Raw genomic sequence first — 22,996 nt, forward strand, 5'->3', positions numbered from 1 at the left:
GCAGCAGCGATTTCAGCTATAAGCCAGCATCAGGTCTTAAGCTGAGGCTCTTGAGAACGTGTTGCGGAGAACGTCAACCCTTGTACGCGCACCTGTGGGGGCTTGTGATCGTGACAGCAACTTGGGATGGTAGAATTAGGGTGTTCCATAACTACGGTTTACCAGTTAAAATATACAAAAGCGGGAAATGTGTATATGTAAACAGTGTTAGAGTAGTAGCGTTCTTTAATTTAGATTGGAGCTCATGTTAGCTTTAAAATCATGAGCTAAAATTGGTCTCTTTGTATTTTGTGTCTGGTGCTTTATGTGACACCTATTATGTGCGTGTGTGTAAGTAAACACCGACTGTGATTTAAAAATTGTCAAACTTAGAAGCGACAACAATGTGACTGACTACTGAATCTCTCTGGTTATTAACATTTACAAAACATTAGTATAATCCTTTTTGTGTCCTTCTGTTGATATTATTTCTTTAACCGTGGACTCTGAAATATGTTTATGTTTTGATATTTGCTTATCAGATGTTTGAAAGTAAAAAAATATATACTTGAGGAATTGTATCTGATGAGCATAACAAGAACATGGACACTACTTGATCGACTCTCCCCATTTCATATGTATTATGAAAAACATACAAAAGAAAGAGAATAAAAAGGTGGATAACCCAAACTAATGAAGACGCATAAGGATAACAAGATGGGGAAGTTAAAGAAGAAGAAGAAAAAGAATCAGACGCTTGAGAGGTTAGAGAAAAAGAAAAAATGACAAAACAAAGTAGTAGAAGAATAAGAGGAAGAAGAGGGGGAGTAAGAAAGTGGAAAAAAAGAAGAAGTTGAGATTATGAATATTGTGAAAAATAAGTCAAAGAAAATAAGAAAAAAGAAGAAGAAAAATACAATGAGAAAGATCAGAAGAGGAAGTAGAAGAGGAAGAAGACAAAGACGAGATAAGTAAGAATGATAGATTAAAGAAAACTAAAAAAAAATAAGACAAAGAAAAAACAAAACTAAAAGAAGAACCAAGTGTTGGAGAAGACACATACGATAAAGAAGTAGAAGTCAAAGTTGCAGAGGATGAAGATGAAGAAGGAAACGAGGAAGACTAAGCAGAAAAAAGGAAGACAAAGCAGAAGAGGAAGAAGACAAAGACGAGATAAGTAAGAATAATAGATTAAAGAAAACTCAAAAGAAATAAAGCGAAGAAAAAAAAGTAAAAGAAGAAGCAGGTGTTAGAGAAAAAAAAGACGATAAAGAAGTAGAAGTCAAAGTTGTAGAGGATGAAGATGAAGAAGGAAATGAGGAAGTTGAGAGCAAAAAAGAGGAGTAGAAGAAGAGAGGGCTGATTAAGAAAAACTCAAAAAATACGAGGACATATATGTTCAAGATAAGGAAAGAAAACGAAAGTTGAAGATGACAAAGTATGAGAAAGTGAAGATGGGAAAGGAAACTAAGAAAAACTTAGAACAAGAAATTAAATAAAACAAAGAAGAAAAATGTGAAAAGACGATAAAGAAGTAGAAGTCAAAGTTGTAGAGGATGAAGATGAAGAAGGAAATGAGGAAGTTGAGAGCAAAAAAGAAGAGTAGAAGAAGAGAGGGCTGATTAAGAAAAACTCAAAAAATACAAGGACATATATGTTTAAGATAAGGAAAGAAAACGGAAGTTGAAGATGACAAAGTATGAGAAGGTGAAGATGGGAAAGGAAGCTAAGAGAAACTTAGAACAAGAAATTAAATAAAATAAAGAAGAAAAATGTGATGAATTATAAGAAGGAAGAAGAACAAAAACAAGACAGATAAAAAACAAAAGAAAAGAAGAAGAAAAAATCAAAGAAGACAAAGATTATAAAAAACAAGAAGCCCAAGATGATTAAGAAGTTAAGAAAAATAACATGAAGAAGAAAAATAAGAATATAAAGAAAAGGAAGAAAAAAAAGAAGATAGAGATGAAAATGTAGAAGATGAAGAAAATCAAAAAATAATAAGTTAGAGAAGACGAAAACGATGAAAAAAATAATCGAAATAGAAAGACAATAACAAACCGAAATAGAATGGAGATAAATAAATAAAAAACTCATTTTCAACACATTTTCGCCTGTAAATGGTATGGGTTACCACCTAATATAAATTATATTAGAAAAAAAACAAAAAATTCCACACACAGGATTAGAAGGGAATCTAGTGTCTCTTTATTTTTCTTTTCTTATTTTCGTCGTCGTAATTATCCGGATTGCTCATAAACCCTAGTTTCTTCTACATCCCCAAATTTTGAATTTTGCCATTTTGGGTCTGGAGAGTGGATCAATGGAACACTCATCGATTTTCACCGGCACTCGGTCCATAAGTCACTGAACATATATTGTGAGTTTGGAGAAATTTTCAGAATTTTTCTTGTCGTCTTCTTATGAGCTAGAATCGTTTCAAGCATTGCGTTCTCATGTATACTACTCTGATTCTCAATGGAAGAAGGTGTCTCGTGTTACAGAAATGGCCTAATTTGAGATTTGCTGTGAGCCTTGTTCAAAATGTATCTGCTTTTTCCAATCCCTTCTCGTCTGCTAGTGCTGCTGCAGATGTGAGCCCTCCTCAAGATGGTCGAAAAGGGAAGACTTTTAATGTCTTTGACCTCGTTGATTCATTGGATTTGACTAGGAAACTCGCAGAATCGATCTCAAGGAAAGTCAGCTCCGACGGCAAAGGAGATCCTGATTCTGTTCTGAATCTTTTGACTAGTAATGGGTTCACAGATTCTCAGATCTCCAGCATCATTACGGTTTATCCACGATTGCTTATGTTAGATGCTGAGAAATCCCTTGGTCCCAAGCTTCAGTTTCTACAGTCAAGAGGAGCTTCAACCTCTGAGCTCACTGAGATTCTTTCAAAAGTCCCTACAATCTTGGCAAGGAAAGGGGAGAAAACTATCAGCATATACTATGATTTCGTCAAAGAGATTGTAGAAGCAGATAAGAGCTCCAAGTATGTAAAGTTGTGTCATTCTTTGCCACAGGGTAGTAAGCAGGAGAATAAGCTCCGAAATATATTGGCTTTGAGAGAACTTGGTGTGCCTCAGAAGCTGTTATTCTCTTTGCTCGTCTCTGATTTCCGGTCTATATCTGGAAAAGAAAGATTTGAAGAATCCCTCAAGAAGGTTCTTGACATGGGCTTTGATCCGACAACCTCAAAGTTTGTCCAAGCTTTACACGCCGTTTACCAAATGAGCGACAAAACGATTGAAGAAAAAGTCAACATCTATAAAAGGTTAGGCTTTGATGTGGAAGATGTATGGGGAATGTTCAAGAAGTTCCCACAGTTTCTGATATACTCGGAGCAAAAGATAGTGAACAAGGTTGAAACATTTCTAGGCCTAGGATTCAGCAGAGATGAGCTTGCGATGATGGTCAAGCGCTTTCCTCAGTTACTTGGATGTTCCTCAGAGACATTGATGAAGAAGACTGAGTTTGTGGTGGAGAAGATGAATTGGTCACTAAAGGCTGTAGCTTCAAACCCTGCGGTGTTTGGATACAACTTTGAGAAGAGGATTGTCCCAAGGTGTAACGTAATCAAAACTCTCATGTCCAAAGGATTGATGGGAAGTGAGCTCCCTCCAATGTCTCTTGTGTTGGCCATTACAGATGAAGCTTTCTTAACCAAGTTTGTAAGGAAGTATGATGACAAGGAGCTTGTTGCCGAATTGATGACTATCTTAACCAAGGGTCGAGTCTCATAGCTCGTAAGGCTTGTCAAAGTGTTTTTTTTTTCTCTGTTAGTTTTAGATTCGTCGATGAATCTTTTGATACCGACATGGGAAGCGAAAGATGCAGAGTGTCATGCGATTTGATGTTGAGATTTTGGATTTCTTGCATCTATATTAAGATACAGTGTCAAATACTATCACCAACAGTTTGGGTTGTGATCTATAACTGATCTTGGTTTTGCCCCAGTTCCGGTTTACAAACTGAGTCTTCTTGTGGAATATTTGTGATGCAGGATATGAGATCAATCCAAGTAAACCAAACTAGAAAATAGGTTTTCTAAATCATACTTTAGACCGTTTTCTAAATAGGTTTATGTCTGATTCTGGTTTAGCGTAGCTTTGTCATGTAAAATCTTGTCTCTGTTTCGAAACCTGTCAGTTACAATTTAGGCTAGTTTACTTACTAGGATAATTCGCGTTATCTAAGCTGCCAAAAACAATTACTCCATTGATCAAAAGAAGAGGAAACAAGGGTTTTGCGCCTAAACCCTAAAATGTGTTTTTTATTATGTTGCCTCCCCAATTTTTGTGTTCTTTGCGATTCTTGAATAGTCGACCAAGCTTTAATCTTTTCTTGCACTAGTAAATTTGGAGCTTCGAAACTCATTTCAACACATTTTGCCTTGTCATGTATTCTCTGATACTCCATGGAAAAAGGTCGATCAAGTTGCAAAAATGGCTTAGTTTGAGTGTTTCAATTCAAATTGCATTTTATTTTTCCCGTTCCTTCTCTTCTGCTAGTGCTCGAGATGGTCGTAAAGGGCAGATTTTCACTTTCTCTTATCATTGGGTTTAACTGCCAAAACTCGCTGATACTATCTCAAGGAAAGTCAGTTTCAAGGAGAAGAGTAATCCAGATTCTGTTCTGAATCTTCTTAGAAGTTATGAGTTCACAGATTCTCAGATCTCCGGCATCGTTACGAACTATCCACGATTGCTTCTACTAGATGCTGAGAAATCTCTTGGTCCCAAGCTTCAGTTTCTGCTTTCAGTGAAAGGAGCTTCAAGCTCTGAGCTTACTGAGACTGTTTCAAAAGTTCCTAAAATCTTGGGAATGAAAGGGGACAAACTATAAGCAGATACTATGATTTCGTCAAAGAGATTATCAAAGCGGATAAGAGTTCCAAGTTCGAAAAGCTATGTCATTCACTGCCACAGGGTTTGCAGGATAACAAAATCAGAAATGTATCGGTTTTGAGAGAAGTGGGAGTGCCTCAGAGGTTGTTACTCCCTTCGCCCATCTCTGATCGCAAACTTACCTTTGGAAGAGAAACATTTCAAGAATCCCTCAAGAAGGTTGTTGAGATGGGTTTTGATCCGACCTCCTCAAAGTTTGTGGAAGCTCTTAGCGTTGTTCAAAGATTGAGTGAGAAAGCAATAGAAGAGAAAGTCAATGTCTATAAAAGGTTAGGCTTTGCTGTAAGAGATGTATGGGAAATGTTCAAGAACTGTCCAAACTCTCTGAGATTATCGGAGAGGAAGATAACTCAGACGTTTGAGTCACTTAGGATATGTGGATTAGTCGAAGACGAGATCCTCTCAGTGTTCAAGAAATCTCCGGAATGCATTGGTTATTCAAAAAAGAAGATATTCAAATCCATACTAACATTTCTAGGCCTCGGGTTTAGCAAAGATGAGTTTGGTTTGATGGTCAAGCGGTTTCCTCCATGTCTTAATATGCCTGCAGAGACAGTGAAGAGGAAGACTAAGTTTCTGGTGAAGAAGAAGAATAAGTTTCTGGTGAAGAAGATGGAAATGGCCACTAAAAGCCGTGTTTCATACCCAGAGGTACTTGGATACAGCATGGAGAAGAGGATAAAACCAAGGTGTAATGTTATGAAAGCACTCATGTCAAAAGGATTGCTTGGAAACAGAGATAGCAAACTGCCTGATAAGGAATCTGTCTTGCTGTGTACAAATCAAGATTTCTTAAACAGGTTTGTGAGGAATCATGATGATAAGGAGCTTGTGGCTGAGTTAATGGCTATCTTCACCAGAGATTGTGCTTCATGGATTATATAAGGCTTGTCAATTTGTTTATTGAAGCTCTTAATAAAACCCCAATTTTAGACTTTTGTAATATATTACTTGGAAATTGACCCCAAAATATATTACCTGGAAAATTAAAATTAAAAACTTCATTTTGCAATCTGTTTTATGTAACGTTATCATCTCTAATTGATGCTGATCATAAAAATGTGGGTAATAAAAAAATTTTAAAAAAAATTATTTGAGAACTGGAGATTTAGGCAATATATGATGAAACGAAATCAGGGTTTTGCCTAAGAACCCTAAAAATCGTTGCTTTTTTGTGGTTGCATCCCTCAGTTTTGGTTCTTCGTGATTTTGGAATTCGAGAGTGAATGGATTCTTAAAAAGTCGATCACTTTTACGGAATTTGGTCACTGAATCACTAAGTCAGTCTGGAAATTTTGAAAATTTAACATCGATTCCCTTTATTCTTCACTTCATTGTATATCGTCGTCATGTATTCTCTGATACTCCATGGAAAAAGCTCGGTCGAGTTGCAGAAATGGCGTAATTTGAGAATTGCGGTGCAGAATGTATTCTCTGCTTTTTCCAACTCCTTCTCCTCTGCTAGTGCTACTGCACATATGAGCCTACCTCAAGATGGTCCAAAAGAGAAGATTTTCACTAAACTCGCAGATTCGATCTCGAGGATTCAGATTCCCTCCGAAGGCAAGGAAGATCCAGATTCCGTTCTGAGTCTTCTTAGGCGTCATGGGTTCACAGATTCTCAGATCGCCGACATCGTTACGAAATGTTCACTATTGCTTATAACAGATGCTGAGAGATCTACTGGTCCTAAGCTTCGGCTTCTGTATTCCATAGGAGCTGGTTCAATCTCTGAGCTTATTGTGAGCCTTCCTCAAGATGGTCTAAAAGGGAAGACTTTTACTGTCTCTTACCTCGTTGATTCATTGGGCCTCTCTAGAGAACGCGCAGAATCCATTACGAGTATAATCAGCTCATCAGAGGCTAAGGGAGATCTTGATTCTGTTCTGAATCTTCTTAGAAGTTATGGATTCACAGACTTACGGATTGCTTATGTTAGATGCTGAGAGTTTCCTTGTCCCCAAGCTTCAGATTCTGCAGTCCAGAGCAGCTTCAACCTCTGAGCTCACTGAGATTGTTACAGAAACTCCTAAAATCTTGACGAATATGATAGTGTTGGACTATCAAGGAAGAATAGAAAAGAAGAGTAGAGTAAGAGAGTGAGAGTGAGAAGAGAAGTAGAAGGATATGGAGGCGATAAATACGCTCTCGATATTACTGTTCATTCATAAGCTTAAAAACCCTACTGTTCCCAAATTGCATCTTAAATACACATCATAAGATACTAACATAAAACGATATCACTCTGAGAATTATTTAGAATATGATAGACTCTTTCTTAGCTAGAGGCTCTCCCACACTTCTCCAATATCAGACTTAGCCACTTTTGCGATCAGCACCTTCAGCTATCTTCTTCCACACGCGTGCCTTTCTCCCTTGGGTTCTTGCTCCTTTTCTCATGAAGGCTAGTGGTACTTTCAACCTATCAATACCCCCCCCCCCCAAGAGAACATACCTTGTCCTCAAGGTTGCAATGAGGAAACTGATCCATCAATATCGCAATAGGCTCCCAGGTAGACTCATGTTCAGGCAGCCCCTTCCAACGCACCAACACCTCTATGCCAGATCCTGTAGTCTCACGAACATCCCACAACTCCTCCGGCACCATTGCCCATTCCAATCCGGTGTTAGTATCTCCGGAATTTCCTGAGAGTGACAAGAGTTTGGAATGGCCCTCTTCAACTAGGAAACATGGAAGACCGGGTGAATAGAGCTATGTGCTGGCAGCTTCAGTTTGTAAGCCACCCTACCAATCTTGGCTACAATCTGATAAGGTCCGAAATAGCGTTGTGAGAGTTTTTCGTTCCGGCGGCGAACAACGGATACCTGTCTGTAAGGTCGCAACTTCAAGTATACCCAATCCCCAACATCATAAGTCACATCGCGTCTATGCTTGTTTGCTTCCTTCCGCATACGCGCCTGAGCCAATTCCAAATTTTCCCTAAGCTCAACCAACAGACTATCACGATCCTTCAAGAGTTCATCGACTTGAGCATTCACTGATGGAGTGTCGCTGTAACGTAGCAAGCGAGGTGGCTCTCGGCCGTAAACTGCAAGAAAAGGTGTGATCAGTGTCGAGGAGTGATAAGAGGTGTTATACCAGTATTCGGCCCAATGAATCCACTGCACCCAAGCTGTTGGCTTCGGGCTGGTAAAACATCTTAAGTAGGTCTCCAGGCAGCGGTTAACCACCTCTGTCTGTCCGTCAGTTTGGGGGTGGTACGCAGTGCTTTTGTGGAGAGCCGCACCCTGTGACTTGAAGAGCTCCGACCAGAAACTTCTCAGGAACACCTTATCCCTGTCGGATACCACTGTCTCGGGAAACCCATGCAGGCGCACTACTTCACGGATGAATACCTCCGCAACTGACCGAGCTGTGAACGGATGCTTCAACGGTAAGAAGTGCGCGTACTTGTATAGCATTCTTCGCTCGAGACTGTACCCTGTATTCGACGGTGTATCCTTTTCCAGACCCTTCAGTATTGGTCCTAGCTCTGCATCTTGACACACCTGCGAACGCAGTGCAGCCGTATCCAAGGTGAAGGGAGCATGAATAGCCAGCTGTGTGAATTCGGCAGTGCAGTGAGGGTGTCGACATAGAGCATCAGCGACTCTGTTTTCCACCCCTGGTTTGTATTCTATCCGATAATTCAGGCCGATTAGCTTGGCAGCCCAGCGCTGCTGCACGGACGAAATAGCCTTCTGTTCAAGGAGGTGGCGCAAGCTGCTTTGATCAGTCTTGATGACAAACTCTTGACCCGTAAGATAGTGTTTCCAACGAGAGACTGCCTTGACGATAGCCAAAAGCTCACGTTCATACACTGAACGCACCCTGCCCTTCGACGAGAAAGCCTGACTTAAGAATGCAATGGGGCGCTTGCCCTGAGACAGCACTGCGCCGATTCCTGCTCCAGAAGCATCGGTTTCGATCGTGAACGGTTGACTGAAATCGGGCAGGGCTAAGACAGGAAGACGGGTAACAGCTTCTTTGAGAGCTTGAAAGGATCGAGTGGCGGCGTCGCTCCTTTCAAAGCCATTCTTTTTCAGTAATTCCGTGAGGGGACGAGCTATCAAACCGTAATTGCGAACAAAGCGGCGATAATAGCCAGTGAGACCAAGGAATCCCCGTAGTTCTGTCACCGACCTTGGCTCCGGCCAGCTTATCATGGCCGAGATCTTTTCAGGGTCAGCTGCAACTCCTTTTCCCGATATGATGTGACCCAGGTAGGATATCTCTGTCGACCCAAAACAACATTTCTTTGCATTTGCGTAGAAGGAATTCTTACGCATCAGCTGCAACACAGTCTCCACGTGCTTCAAGTGTGCAGCGATGTTCCGGCTATAGATGAGTATATAATCGAAGAATACCAGGACGAATTTCCGCAAGTACGGCCGGAATAGGTCATTCATCACCGATTGAAACGTCGATGGTGCGTTGGTAAGCCCGAAGGGCATCACCAGGAACTCGTAGTGACCTTGGTGAGTCTTAAACGCCGTCTTCTCAACGTCACAACTCTTCACTCGGATCTGATGATATCCAGACTTGAGGTCGAGCTTGGTGAAGACGGTTGCTCCATTGAGCTCATCGAGTAGTTTTTCAATCACTGGTATGAGGTACCGATCTGGAACAGTCACCTTATTTAACGCGCGGTAGTCAACGCAGAATCTCCATCCCCTATCCTTTTTCTTAACAAGTAGAACCGGGCTCGAGAATGGGCTCAGACTGGGTCGGATAATCTTCGCTGACAGCATCTCCTGAACGAGCTTCTCCATTTCGTTCTTTTGGGCAAACGAATACCTGTAGGGTCTTATGTTTACTGGAGACGTGCCCTCCCCTAAGGTGATTGCGTGCTCGCAGTTTCGGGCAGGTGGAAACCCTTGAGGCATCTGGAAAACTTCAGCAAATTGGTCCACAATTGCCTGCACTGCACTCTGGTAGACCGGAGGGATTTGGGTCTGTGGAGCGTCGAATAGTTCTGTTAGCTCCAACAGATACACCGGTTCATGTCGTCGCCACACTCGTACCAAGGAGTTGAACGATATCGGAGCTCGGCTGAGAGTGGGATCTCCACTGATCGTCACCCACCGTTCTCGGATCTTCCAGCTCAGCGTACTTCGGGCCCAGTTAATGCGAGTGTCACCCAAGGTTGCCAACCAAGAGTAACCCAAGACGACATCAGTAGTACCCAATTCGAATAAGAGGAACTCCTCCCTGATGTCAACGCCTTGTATGGCCAACGGCACTCCGGAACATTTACCGGCTCCATTGATCACCTTACCATCTCCCACGCAGACGCCAAATCCTCTTGTCTGGGTAACCGGTAACCCAATTTCAGCCACCATCTTCGCCGAAATGAAGTTACAAGTTGCACCTGAGTCCACCAAAACAATCACTTCCTTATCTCCAATCTGGCCCTTCATGCGCATAGATCGTTCTGCAGTAAGTCCGACCATCGACTGGAGAGAAAGCGTCACCAACTCCTGCACCTCATCATTATCATTGTCAGCCTCCGGGTCGTACTGCTCGTCCCGTTCCCCCTCTGTCTCAGGATCCCCATCAACCTCCATACATTTGAAACGCTGGTTCTTACACCTATGACCTGGGAACCACTTCTCCCCACAGCTACGACAAGGATTCACCGGTCTCGCATCCCCACCACTCGCAACCTTCCTTACATCCCTATTTCCTTCGAAAGGTTTCTGGGTAAGGGCCAGGTGGTTTCCCTTTGAAAAATTCTGATTCACCGGACGGTTCAGGGCCGGCACCGAGGTAATGCATGGAAAGTTTCGAACCTGGTAACTTCCGGTATCGTTCTCTTGGGCTTCAATGAGCTTCGCCACTTCTACTATATCGCTCATGTTTACCGGTCTGCAGTGAACCACTTGGTCCCGAAGGTGCTTCTTCAACCCCTTCAAGAACGCAGCTTCAAGAACTTCGTCGGTAACGTGAGGAAGCTCGACAGAAAGCTCCTCAAACCTATCACGGTAGTCCTCAACACTCCCAGTCTGCATAATGCTAAGTAGATGGTCCACCGCTGAACTTCCCCGGCTCTGACGAAACCGGCGTTTAAACTTGTCCTTATAGTCCTTCCAGTTTAAGATCTGCTCCCTATCTTGCGAATATCTCCACCAGGTAACAGCTGTGCCCGTCAACCTTCCGAGGGCTTGTTCCAGTTTGTCTGCCTCAGCGGTTCGATTCCGTACAAAGCACTTTTCAACCCTAAACAGCCAGTCATCCGGGTTGTAACCTTCGTACAGCGGTAGCTCGACGGTCTTACTCGGAGATTCGACTCTGGGGGACTCAATCTGCAGCTCACGGTTAGGAGAGGTGAGCTCCATCTGAGTATATCTGGGAGGAACCGCGACCTTGGGTATCGGTAGTATTCCGTCAGATCGGCGCCTAGTCGACTCGCGCACCGGGGTCAGAGGAGATTGCGACGGTTCGACAGAGGCTGGACTTCCGAATCCCGCGGGTGTGACGTCGCCGCCACCACCGTAGATCTGTCCACGCATCTGCTTCTCTAGCGCCGTAAAAATCCATTCCATCCGTTTATCTATCTTGTCGAGGCGTTGTTCCAAGGTCTCGGTCACCGCTGGTGACTCAGAGGAAGGGTTCTCGAGTTCGGAAACGCTGGATCTGGGATCTGCAACGACCGTTGGGGGTATGGGGCCATCGCAAGCTCTCAATGAAAGCACCAATGATAGTGTTGGACTATCAAGGAAGAATAGAAAAGAAGAGTAGAGTAAGAGAGTGAGAGTGAGAAGAGAAGTAGAAGGATATGGAGGCAATAAATACGCTCTCGATATTACTGTTCATTCATAAGCTTAAAAACCCTACTGTTCCCAAATTGCATCTTAAATACACATCATAAGATACTAACATAAAACGACATCACTCTGAGAATTATTTAGAAAATGATAGACTCCTTCTCAGCTAGAGGCTCTCCCACACTTCTCCAATATCAGACTTAGCCACTTTTGCGATCAGCACCTTCAGCTATCTTCTTCCACACGCGTGCCTTTCTCCCTTGGGTTCTTGCTCCTTTTCTCATGAAGGCCAGTGGTACCTTCAACCTATCAGAATATAGGGGAACTATTTCTCGATGATCTCTATGATGAATTGGTTCTCAGCAACAAGAGTTTAAAAGCGGATAAGGAGAAGATGATCAGAAATTTAACGGTTTTGAGAGAATTGGGCGTGCCTGAGGAGCTGCTATTCTCCAGGCTCTTGTTCGGTGATAAACAGAGTGTCTGCTGTGACAAAGAGATATTTGACGAATCCCTCAAGAAGGTTGTTGACATGGGTTTCGATCCGACAACCTCAAAGCTTGTCGATGCTCTTCACGCTTTTCGCAGTATGAGCGACGAAACGATGGAAGAAAAGGTAAACGTCTATAAAAGTTTAGGCTTTGATGAGGAAGATGTGTGGGCAATGTTCAAGAAGTGGCCAAAGTTTCTGTCATACTCGGAGGATAAGATAACTCGGAAGTTTGATACCCTGGATGAGTGTGGACTAGTCCAAGACCAGGTCTGGTCAGTGTTCAACAAGTTTCCGCAATGCATGGGTGTTTAAGAGAAGAAGATAGAGAACTCCGCTGCAATATTTGAAAGCCTAGGATTCAGCAACGATGACTTTGCGACAATGGTCACGCGCTATCCTTGGTTCCTTAATCTATCCCCATTCACGGTGGAGAAAAAGACTGAGTTTCTTGTGAAGGAGATGAATTGGCCAATACAGGCCCTGGTTTCCAACCCTCAGGTACTTGGATACAGCATGGAGAAGAGGATTGTACCAATGTGTAACGTAATCAAAGCTCTCATGACCAGAGGATTGATGGCTATCGTGTGTCTTGGTATGTGGTGATCAGGCGTTCTTAAACATGTATGTGAGGAAGTATGATGACAAGGAGTTGATGGCTATTTTCAGCGGTGTTGATCGTGTTGGTTCTTAAAGAGGCTCACTTGAATGAACTGTTGGTTTGTGATGTATATAGTGAAGAATAAAACAGAGCCGTTAATGGAGCTTAAAGTTGTGTTTGAATGATTCAATGTTAGAATAAGTCCTCACATAAAGAGGCTCACTTGAATGAAGCATTAACAGCTAATCTTAAGTTTTAAGTTTATCTTGAGTTTATTTTGGTCTTATCATAGCTAGTTAGTGTAGTATTAATAAGGAACGCTTGTGTTTCTTATTCGTTGGTTTTTTTTTGATTAATAAAAAAATAATTAAGAGCTATTTGGTCCCGAGTTTTCTTGTCTTGCGAGATCACAAACTTGGAGTTTGTTGATCATGGCGCTGTAACAGTTGCCAAAGAATAATTTGCAACTACAAAGAAAGTTCTGGACAAGTCAGGAGATAGTTCTTACTTCTTAGTCTTTCAAGTCAATATGTTGTAAATTAATTACGTTCAAAGTTTTATTGTACTGTTTTTTATTCTGGCTTCAAAAAGATCTCCATAATCTTATTTCTTCGCTTGTTATGTATCACGTGAAATCAAGATTTATTTTGAACTGATTTACTAAAACAGACCGGTTCAGGTCAGCAAAAATTAGCATGTAAAATATTATTAGCCTACAGATTTGTGTATCACCTAATTCTCGAAAAAACGAGACTCAAACAGATGTGTGTGTACCAAGTAACATTCTCGCGGGAAAGGAAAAATTAGATAAATTCTGGGCTTCAATCTTTGCTTCAAACTTATAGGCCCAGAAAGAGCCCAATATTTTGATAAAATCGAGTTATGTCACAAGGAAATATATAGGAATTTATATATAAGATTTTCTAAATAATACTCGCGTGTGGATAATTTTTTAGTATTATCATATTGATTGAAATTATATTTAAGCAGTTATATTTATTTAGATATTAATTTATGATAATAAAATTTATTAAAAATAATTTAGTTTTAATCTCAAAATTTATATATAGATTTTAAGGTTTCAACGATTTTGTTTGTATTTATATATATATCGTTTAAAAAAGATATTATTTTGTTGAACACTTAACATTTTGTATATCAAAATCAATCCAAAATATAACAAACTAATTAAATAGTACTTAGTTAGTATTAACACGAAGATAAATTACTATACATCACTTATTAGTAAAAAAAAAAAATTTTCATCAATTGCATCTTTGTTATATATGTTTTTATGAAAAAATAACAAAATTAAAATTATTCTCTTTCTTTAGCTAGTTTAGTCGATACACATTTCTGATTTATTCTAGATAAAAAAATAAACTAATAAACATAATTTTGTTTTCATATATTTTCAATAAATTAAATATAAAATAATATTTAAAACTTTCAAATCACAAAAATCGATGAATTCAAAATAAATTTTAATCAATTTTATCTTAAATTAGTAAATAGCAAACCTTTTGTTGAATAACATATTATGTGTGATAACTTCTAAATGATTTTTTTATTAAAAATCAAAAGGCAAAAATTTTCTTCTTAATTCATTGTTTAATGAATAAAAACTATACTTAATAACATTTAATTACCCTTTAATAAATTATTAAATTAATTTTTTAATATATATTAAAATAGATTTCACAAATTTAATGTCACTCTTAAATTATGTTTAAATCACCAATTATTTTCATATACTAATATAAACATATATGTTATTTTTATGTTTTAGTAAATATTATTTTAATTTATTTTATAATTTTAATTTGTATAAATATTTTTAAAATATTTTAATGCTTGTAGATGTATATTAAAAAAATAACAAAAAACAATAAGAAAATAATTAATTATTATTTAATATAAATAGTATTGACATGAAAAAAATCGTTAATGCAACAAATTTGCGTCTAAACCTAAAAAAATGGTTTTTTTTTTTCTTTCCTTTCCTTTCGGCGATTTTGTGAATCAACAGGAGAATTCGGATTTTGGTAAGTCAATCTTTGCTTGCACTCGATCTACGAACCACTTTTTAGAATTTCGAGATTTTCATCATCGAAGGCGAATCCCTTTTCACGAATATTGAATCAGATAGATCGCTCTAACACTGTGGTAATCGCATCTGGGGTGTCAATGTATTCTCTGATACTCCATGGAAAAAGATTGGTACCGGATTTGCAGAAATGGCCTAACTTGAGAGTTTCAGTGAAGCTTCTGCAAAAAACAGATCCTTTTTCAAGTCCCTTCTCCTCTGCAAGTGCTGCTTCTGCTGATGCGAGCCCTAGAGATGGTCAAAAAGGGAAGACTTTTACTGTCTCCTACCTCGTTGATTCATTCGGTCTTACTAAAAAAACTCGCAGAATCTATCTCGAGGAAAGTCAGCTCAGAGTCCAAGGGGAATCCAGTTTCTGTTCTGAATCTTCTTAGAAGTTATGGATTCACAGACTCTCAGATCTCCGACATCATCACGGATTATCCACCATTGCTTATGTTAGATGCTGAGAAAACTATTGGTCCTAAACTTCAGTTTCTGCAGTCCAGAGGAGCTTCAAGCTCTGAGCTCACCGAGATTCTTTCTAAAGTCCCTAAGATCTTGGGTATCAAAAAAGACAAAGCTTTCAGTGTATACTATGATTTCGTTAAAGAGGTTATAGAAGCGGATAAGAGTTCCAAGTTCAAAAAGTTAAGCCTTTCTTTGCCAGAAGGTAGTAAGCAAGAGAATAAACTCAGAAATGTATCGGCTTTGAGAGAACTTGGTGTGCCTCAGAAATTGTTGTTCCCCTTGCTCATCTCAAATTCCCCACATGTCTGTGGAAAAGAGAGATTTGATAAATCCCTCAAGAAGGTCGTTGAGATGGGTTTTGATCCCACCACACCAAAGTTTCTCGAAGCTCTACGCGTTGTTTACGAATCGAGTGACAAAACAATAAAAGAGAAAGTCAACGTCTTTAAAAGTTTAGGCTTTGATGAGGAAGATGTATGGGCAATGTTCAAGAAGCTGCCAAAGTTTCTGTCTTACTCGGAGGAAAAGATAGTGAGCACCACTGAAACATTTCTAGGCCTAGGACTCACTAGAGATGAGTCTGCGATGATGGTCAAGCGCTTTCCTCAGGTACTTGGATGTTCCGCAGAGACGGCGAAGAAGAAGACTGAGTTTTTGGTGAAGGAGATGAATTGGACACTAGAGGCTGTGGTTTCGCACCCTCAGGTATTTAACTACAGCATGGAGAAGAAGATTCTGGCAAGGTGTAACGTGATGAAAGCTCTCATGTCCAAAGGATTGCTCGGAAACAGAGTAAGCAAACTCCCTTCGATGGAATATGTTTTGAAGAGTACCGATGAAGTGTTTTTACAAAGGTATGTGAGGAAGCACGAGGACAAGCAGTTGGTGACTGAGTTGATGGCTATCTTCACCGGAGATGGTGCTTCATAGCATCTTCAGGCTTCTCCGTCTTAGGAAATAATCTTAAATTCCTTTATAGTTGTATTGGAATATGGATCATCTATTGTTGATTAGCACGTTTGTTTGAAATTTGAAGAGGTAAAATCTAAAATAACTCTCTTTGCTTTTTTCATTGTTTGGTTGCTCATAGCATATTGGTTCCCTCTTGTAAAAATCAACACTGAATATGGTAAGTTCCTTTCATCTTTGAATGATTCAGAATCCATTCTCATAGAAGCTCTGCAGAAAAAGGTTCGGAAAACGTTTTTATTTGGGTTTGTGATTCTCATAGCTTTTTGGAGTGATGAATCCGGAAAAGCATTGGAGAGAGCTATTGATACAGAGCAGTCACCATTGACCATTGTTTCCTATGCACTTTTGATATGTAGGTTCATATTTCGTTCTGACAGTAACCAAATACAGATGTATGCAATCTATGGTATGCGTACATGATCAATAAGAAAACTCAATAACTAACTAATCTGGTTTTGCTCAGGTCCTTGTTTATTTGGTTAGTACTGAGTCCTTGAGATGATCATGTTGCTTATATACTTAAGTTATGGTACTAGTGTAGCTTCACATTAACCAGGTTACTTTTGGTATCCATACAGTGGTTGACATATTGGTCTATATATAATATGTGTGTGATATTGATGCTGTGATGTATCCACGTTGCCTTGGTGAACATCTCTTCATCACGTTGACTCTTAAGGCCAGCATATTGTTTATGAGTTATGATTGACATGTTCTTTAGTACTTGAAAAAAGAAATTTATTTGTTATTCTGATTCATATTTTATATTGGATTGTGGCACTTGGAGGGGCTGAACCTTGAAGAGTCCCTTGCAACACTTTGGTACTTCAACACTTTGGTGGATTTCCCTCAAACAGAAGATGACAAGTCGTCAACTCTTATTCGTGTTGCTCGGTGTTTTCGCCATTACACAACTCGTAATCTCTGAGGACCAAGAAGGTAATTTACATGAGTTCCTTACCATTTTGGTTGGTTGATTATCTTTTGTTCAGGATCATTAACATGGAAATTTTGTTTTTCTTTTAACAGGATTTATCAGCTTGGATTGTGGGTTATCCGCAGATGAGCCTCCTTATACCGATTCATCTAACAAATTAAGATTCTCCTCGGACGCCAAATTTGTTGAGGGTGGGAAAAGTGGTACAATCCAGAAACATTTGGAGGCAGACTATTTGAAGGCGTATACAACTCTAAGATACTTTCCTGATGGGATACGAAACTGCTATAACCTAAATGTCACGCAAGACACTCGCTATTTGGTCAGAGCTTCGTTCGTGTATGGAAACTACAATGGTCTGGACAGTCACCCAATTTTCGATCTGTATATAGGTAGGAGTTGGTGGGCAACAATATCTAATGATCTGGAAGACCCTAATAACAAATGGACATCACTGCAATCACTGGAAAGAGGATATGGTATGTCTGAAGAAATCATTCACACCGCAATATTTAACACTTTGCAGGTTTGTCTTGTTAAGACAGACGCAACAGTGCCATTCATTTCAGCCTTAGAACTTCGGCCATTGAGTGATAATGTTTATGCTACTCGAAACGGCTCCCTTAAGAGATTTGCCCGAGTCTATTTCAGCAATACTAATAGCTCTATACGGTAAGTTTGCCAATATGACTGAGCTTTATTTGCTGAAAATGGAGTGCAATTTGTATATCAGATAAATATTTTATCCTGTCAACCTATAGCTAGGAACTTTGGACTAACAGGTAAAGCCAATGCGGCCTTAATTAATTTCTCCAATATAACTGCAGAAGTAGATTTGCAAGAATATGTTATGCACGTCTTTTACTATAACGTTCCTTAGTTATATTATAAATAACTACGCAACAAGTATGGAAGCAAGCTAGGGCCCTTAACTTATAACAGATAATTTGGGTTATTGTTTAGCTCGCTCTGAACTTGTTATGGATTCCTGTTGTAGATGCCTTTATCGATTCCTCAGTTTATTTAGTTCTGGCTAATATGAGTTCTTGTCAGGTATCCTGACGATGTCCATGATCGTACGTGGATTCCATTCTACAGTGATGACATGACGATGATAAACAACAACAATGTCAGTATAGAAAACTCTAATCCTTTTGACCCGCCACAAGCTGCAATTAGGACGGCTGCCAGACCAACGAATGCAAGTTCACCTCTCATCCTTTTCTGGACTACTTCAGATTCAACAGACCAGTTCTACATCTACATTCACTTTCTTGAACTACAAGTGTTACGAGCCAATGAGGCTAGGATATTCGCTATTTTTTTCAATGGAAACATTACTTCTCAAGCTTATAGTCCTTCCAAGTCCATGATAGACACAGTATACAACAATGTACCTCTAAGCTGCAGTAATGATTCGATGTGCAGCTTGGAACTCAGAAAAACTCCCCGTTCAACTCTTCCACCTCTAATAAACGCCATTGAGATTTTCAGGGTACTTGAGATCATAGAAGCAGTAACAGATGAAAATGACGGTAAGCCAGCTAGCCTCTCTATACTCTTTCTTTTTTATTTATTTCATTTTATGCTGATTCCTCGCATTCGTTGAATTCTATTTCAGTCCTTGCGATTAAGAACATCCGAGCTGCATATGCATTAAGCAACGAGAGTAGAGATCCCTGCGTCCCTAAACCATCCCATTATCTCAATTGCAGCAACAGTATGGATACGTCTGAACCAATGAAAATCATTTCCCTGTACGTAGGTGTATTTTTTCACACAACTGATTCAATATAAAACAACATATATATATGGTCCTAATTGAAATTTATTTGAGCTTTGAAATGAGTTTCTCATCATCTAACCAGAAATTTATCTTCAAAAGGATTATCCGGTATCATATCACCTACCATTCAAAATCTGACCAAGCTTCAAGTGCTGTAAGTATTGCCTCTCCTATGTTGATTGATGGCAAAAACTGTTCTCTAAAGAATATAATATTTTCTGAAATTGCTAGGGACTTGTCAAGTAACAAGTTGACCGGAGGAGTGCCCGAATTTCTATTCCAAATGGCGTCCTTGTTGTTCATGTAAGTCTGTCACTCAAAAACATGTGTATACGCCAAATTTTTATTTTTGTCCAGATCCTGCTAATCTTGACGAAATTTTTCTCTTCAATAACAGAGACTTAAGCAATAATAGTTTAAGTGGTTTGGTACCGCAATATACAGGAAAGGAAGGGCTGGTCGTAATGTAAAGCTTTCTCTTGTAATTTCCTTCTGATTCTTATCCAAACCCTTCTTGTGTTATAAGTAACTCTAAATACGCTTGTGTATGTATGTAGCCTTCGGGGAAACCCAAACCTTTATAACATTTCTTCATCCAAAAAGAAATTCCCAGTAGCAGTTGTCGCGTCAGTTGCTTCCATCGTCATTTGCCTGGTTGTGCTTGTTGTCCTTTACATTGGCCTACGAAGAAAGTGGTCAAGTAGAGAGGGTAAGGTTTATGCAGAAAACTCATCAACCTAGAGACTTGATTAATTAGTAGTTAATACCATTAAAAGCTGTGTTGAGTTATTGCTTGCAGCTCTACGCCCATCAATCGAAACAGCAAAGAGAAGGTTCACTTATTCAGAGGTTATGGGAATGACAAATAATTTCCAGAAGATTCTTGGTGAAGGAGGGTTCGGGATCATCTATCACGGTCATCTAGACGATATCCAGCAAGTAGCTGTTAAAGTACTATCTCAATCATCATCTCAAGGATATAAGCAGTTCAAGGCTGAGGTATGTTTAATATATCTCCAAGTGATCTATCTTTTAAAATCATGTTTCAACGAGCTGTGATGTTTTGCATATGATCAAATTCGATATGTTGCTAGGTCGAACTATTAATGAGAGTTCATCATATAAACTTGGTAAACCTTGCTGGATATTGTGATGAAAGAGATCATTTGGCACTCGTCTATGAGTACATGGAAAATAGAGACTTAAAAGAGCATCTCTCAGGTTATAAATCCTAAAATCCGACCACTTAACTATATACTTATCATATCGTTTAGATGTTGATAATATTCCTGGTTAATACAGAAGGCTCCTCAATCTTGGACTGGCCATGTAGACTAAGAATAGCTGCAGAGGCTGCACTTGGTTTGTGCTTTTGTCAAAATCCATCTTCAACGATCACTCTAGAGCTGTGTCATATTCCCTTTAAGTTTAGAATTTCCACAAACTTTGTAACTAACTAATCATATTGCTCTGTAGGACTGGAATACTTGCATACCGGATGCAAACCGCCAATGATTCATAGAGATGTCAAAAGCACAAATATTTTGTTGAATGAAGACTTTCAGGCGAAACTTGGTGATTTTGGGCTTTCAAGATCCTTCCCTGTTGGGAGTGAAACTCATGTGTCGACAGTTGTTGTTGGAACTCCTGGATTCCTTGATCCTGAGTAAGCATTGTTAGTTTCATGTCATGAATTCCTCCAAAGCTTGTTATCTTCTTGTTTAGTTATCACAAAACTTCTACAAACCATATTTTCTTTTTTGCAGATATTTTCAAACACATCGGTTGTCCGAGAAGAGTGATGTCTATAGTTTCGGTATTGTATTATTAGAAGTCATCACAAACCAACTCGTGATTGATCAAACTCGTGAAAGGCCTCACATAGCAGAATGGGTGAGGTATATGCTCTCGACAGGAGATATAGAAAGTATAATGGACCCAAACCTCAAAGGGAGCTATGAGTCTAGCTCTGCCTGGAAAGCTCTTGAACTAGCAATGTCGTGTTGCATACCCTCTTCAGCAGAAAGACCAAACATGGCTCAAATTGTTCATGAACTAAACGAGTGTCTAATGTACGAGAACTCAAAAAGAGGAAAGAGTCAAGATGTGAGCTCGAAGACTCCCACTGAAGTGAGCACAAGCACCCAAATGGCTCCAATGGCACGTTAGCCTGTATTTGTTTTATCTACTTGTGATGGTATGGCAAAATGACTGCCTTCACCAGAGGTCATCTTTCATTAATCAGAAGGCCTGTCAAGGATTTTTTAGTTCCTCCTAGATGGTATTGCCCAAGCTACACGTTGGTTATTATATAATATTTTCTTTGTGTGTAAAATAAAATGAAATTCTAATTTACAACATTTTGGAAAAATATATGTTGGTTTGTGATTGTTATAGCTTTTTGGAGTAATGAATCCGGAAAAGCATTGGAGAGATCTATTTATACAGAGCAGTCACCATTGTTTCCCTCAAGAAGGTAGTTGAGATGGGTTTTGATCCGACATCCTCAAAGTTTGTCCGAGCCCTAACAGTTACTTACAGAATGAGTGACAAAGCAAGAGAAGAGAGAATCAGTATCTATGAAAGGCTTGGCTTTGATGTATGGCCGATTTTCAAGAAGTGGCCTTCCTGTTTGACTATCTCGGAGAAGAATATATTGAACTCCGTTGAAACTTTTCTAGGGCTAGGATTCACTAGAGATGAGTTCATGATGATGGTCAAGCATCTTCCTCCGTGCATTGGATTACCAGCAGAGACAGTGAAGAAGAAGACTGAGTTTTTGGTGAAGCACATGAATTGGCCACTAAAAGTTGTGGCTTCACACCCACAGGTACTTGGATACAACATGGAGAAGAGGATTATACCAAGGTGTAACGTAATCACAGCTCTCATGTCCAAAGGATTGCTCAGAAAGGGAATTGAACTCCCTTCAATGTCGTGTGTTTTTTCGAGTACCGATCAGACGTTTTTAAACATGTATGTGAGGAAGCATGACAAGCTGGTTCCGGAGTTGATGGCTGTCTTCAAGGGAGAACGTGTTTCATAGACCTGAAGGCACTCTTACAACAATTGAGAAAGGTCAAGGTTTGTTTATGTTTTCTGCTAGTTTTGGATGAATCTTTTGACAGTGACAAAGGCAAGCAAAAGATGAGCTTTTCTATTTATGTATCTCAGTAACCCCAATTTGTGCTTTTGTAATCTCAATTTGACTTTGATGATCTGACTGTGGGAATCCCTTTCATCTTTGAAGAATTCAGAATCCATTCTCATAAAATTTTGGAGAACAAAGTTTCAGAAAACGTTCTTATTTGGGTTTGTGATGAATCCGGAAAAGCATTGGAGACAACTATTGATACAGAGCAGTCACCATTGACCATTGTTTCCTATGCACTTTTGATATGTAGGTTCACATTTCGTTCTGACACTAACCAAATACAGATGTATGCAATCTATGGTATGCATACATGATCAATAACAAAACTCAATTACTAACTAGACCATACTAATCTGGTTTTCCTCAGGTCCTTGTTTATTTGAGATGATCATGTTGCTTATGTACTTAAGTTATGGTGTTAGTGTAGCTTCACATTATGATGTACTTTTGATATTGTTACATTTGTTAAATGTAAGGATCAATAGTTATATATAAACTGTTAACTGAAAAGCTGCATATATCTCACAATCTATCATTCGGATTAGAATATTCTCCATAATCCATAGTAACGTTTCTATTTCGTAGTGAAAAAGTTATAAACTCTGTCTTTAGCATTTTAGTCTTGAAAACACTTTCGTATCATATGCCAGAAACTTTCTACGAACACTTATCGATTTTTCGTTGTTGTTTCTTATGTGTTTTGGTTTCGTCATTTTTAAGTTATGTAGCTTCACATTTAGTTTTCACAGTAATCAGATTACATATGTACTTTTGGTAATGCCTACATGGGTTATACTTTTGGTACTTCAAAATTTTAAAATTAAAATTTAATATTTTTTACC

At 39.3% G+C, this 22,996-nt stretch overlaps 4 protein-coding genes and 2 pseudogenes across 6 annotated transcripts; all 6 read left to right on the forward strand.

The window, feature by feature from the left end:
- Window positions 1–2,209: 2,209 nt before the first annotated feature.
- On the forward strand, window positions 2,210–3,938 carry LOC18010132 (transcription termination factor MTERF4, chloroplastic). The gene has a single exon (XM_006391861.2). It carries the CDS (start codon window positions 2,436–2,438, stop codon window positions 3,723–3,725), a length of 1,290 nt encoding a protein of 429 aa, XP_006391923.1. The 5' UTR covers window positions 2,210–2,435; the 3' UTR covers window positions 3,726–3,938.
- A 442-nt stretch (window positions 3,939–4,380) lies between these two features.
- Window positions 4,381–5,774, forward strand: LOC18010149 (annotated as a pseudogene).
- A 464-nt stretch (window positions 5,775–6,238) lies between these two features.
- On the forward strand, window positions 6,239–6,835 carry LOC112090233. Its single transcript, XM_024161050.1, has one exon. It carries the CDS (start codon window positions 6,239–6,241, stop codon window positions 6,833–6,835), a length of 597 nt encoding a protein of 198 aa, XP_024016818.1.
- A 7,883-nt stretch (window positions 6,836–14,718) lies between these two features.
- Window positions 14,719–16,338, forward strand: LOC18010151 (annotated as a pseudogene).
- A 744-nt stretch (window positions 16,339–17,082) lies between these two features.
- Window positions 17,083–21,390, forward strand: LOC18010057 (probable LRR receptor-like serine/threonine-protein kinase PAM74). 3 transcript variants are annotated; one of them, XM_024159676.1, is made up of 13 exons: window positions 17,083–17,216; window positions 17,307–17,886; window positions 18,268–18,749; window positions 18,836–18,971; window positions 19,083–19,154; window positions 19,232–19,303; window positions 19,398–19,466; window positions 19,558–19,709; window positions 19,800–19,999; window positions 20,095–20,221; window positions 20,303–20,362; window positions 20,477–20,666; window positions 20,767–21,364. In XM_024159676.1, exons 1-13 carry the CDS (start codon window positions 17,138–17,140, stop codon window positions 21,167–21,169), a joined length of 2,622 nt encoding a protein of 873 aa, XP_024015444.1. In that variant the 5' UTR covers window positions 17,083–17,137; the 3' UTR covers window positions 21,170–21,364. The 3 variants fall into 3 exon arrangements, with proteins under 3 accessions (XP_024015444.1, XP_024015450.1, XP_024015451.1); XM_024159682.1 differs by having other exon boundaries at window positions 19,244–19,303; XM_024159683.1 differs by lacking the exons at window positions 17,083–17,216; window positions 17,307–17,886 and having other exon boundaries at window positions 18,734–18,749; window positions 19,100–19,154; window positions 20,767–21,390.
- A 95-nt stretch (window positions 21,391–21,485) lies between these two features.
- On the forward strand, window positions 21,486–22,046 carry LOC18010058 (transcription termination factor MTERF15, mitochondrial). The gene has a single exon (XM_006391866.1). It carries the CDS (start codon window positions 21,486–21,488, stop codon window positions 22,044–22,046), a length of 561 nt encoding a protein of 186 aa, XP_006391928.1.
- The last annotated feature ends 950 nt before the right edge of the window (window positions 22,047–22,996 follow it).

The sequence above is a fragment of the Eutrema salsugineum genome, unplaced genomic scaffold (genome assembly GCF_000478725.1).
Source record: "Eutrema salsugineum unplaced genomic scaffold, Eutsalg1_0 scaffold_8, whole genome shotgun sequence".
Taxonomy (NCBI): domain Eukaryota; kingdom Viridiplantae; phylum Streptophyta; class Magnoliopsida; order Brassicales; family Brassicaceae; genus Eutrema; species Eutrema salsugineum.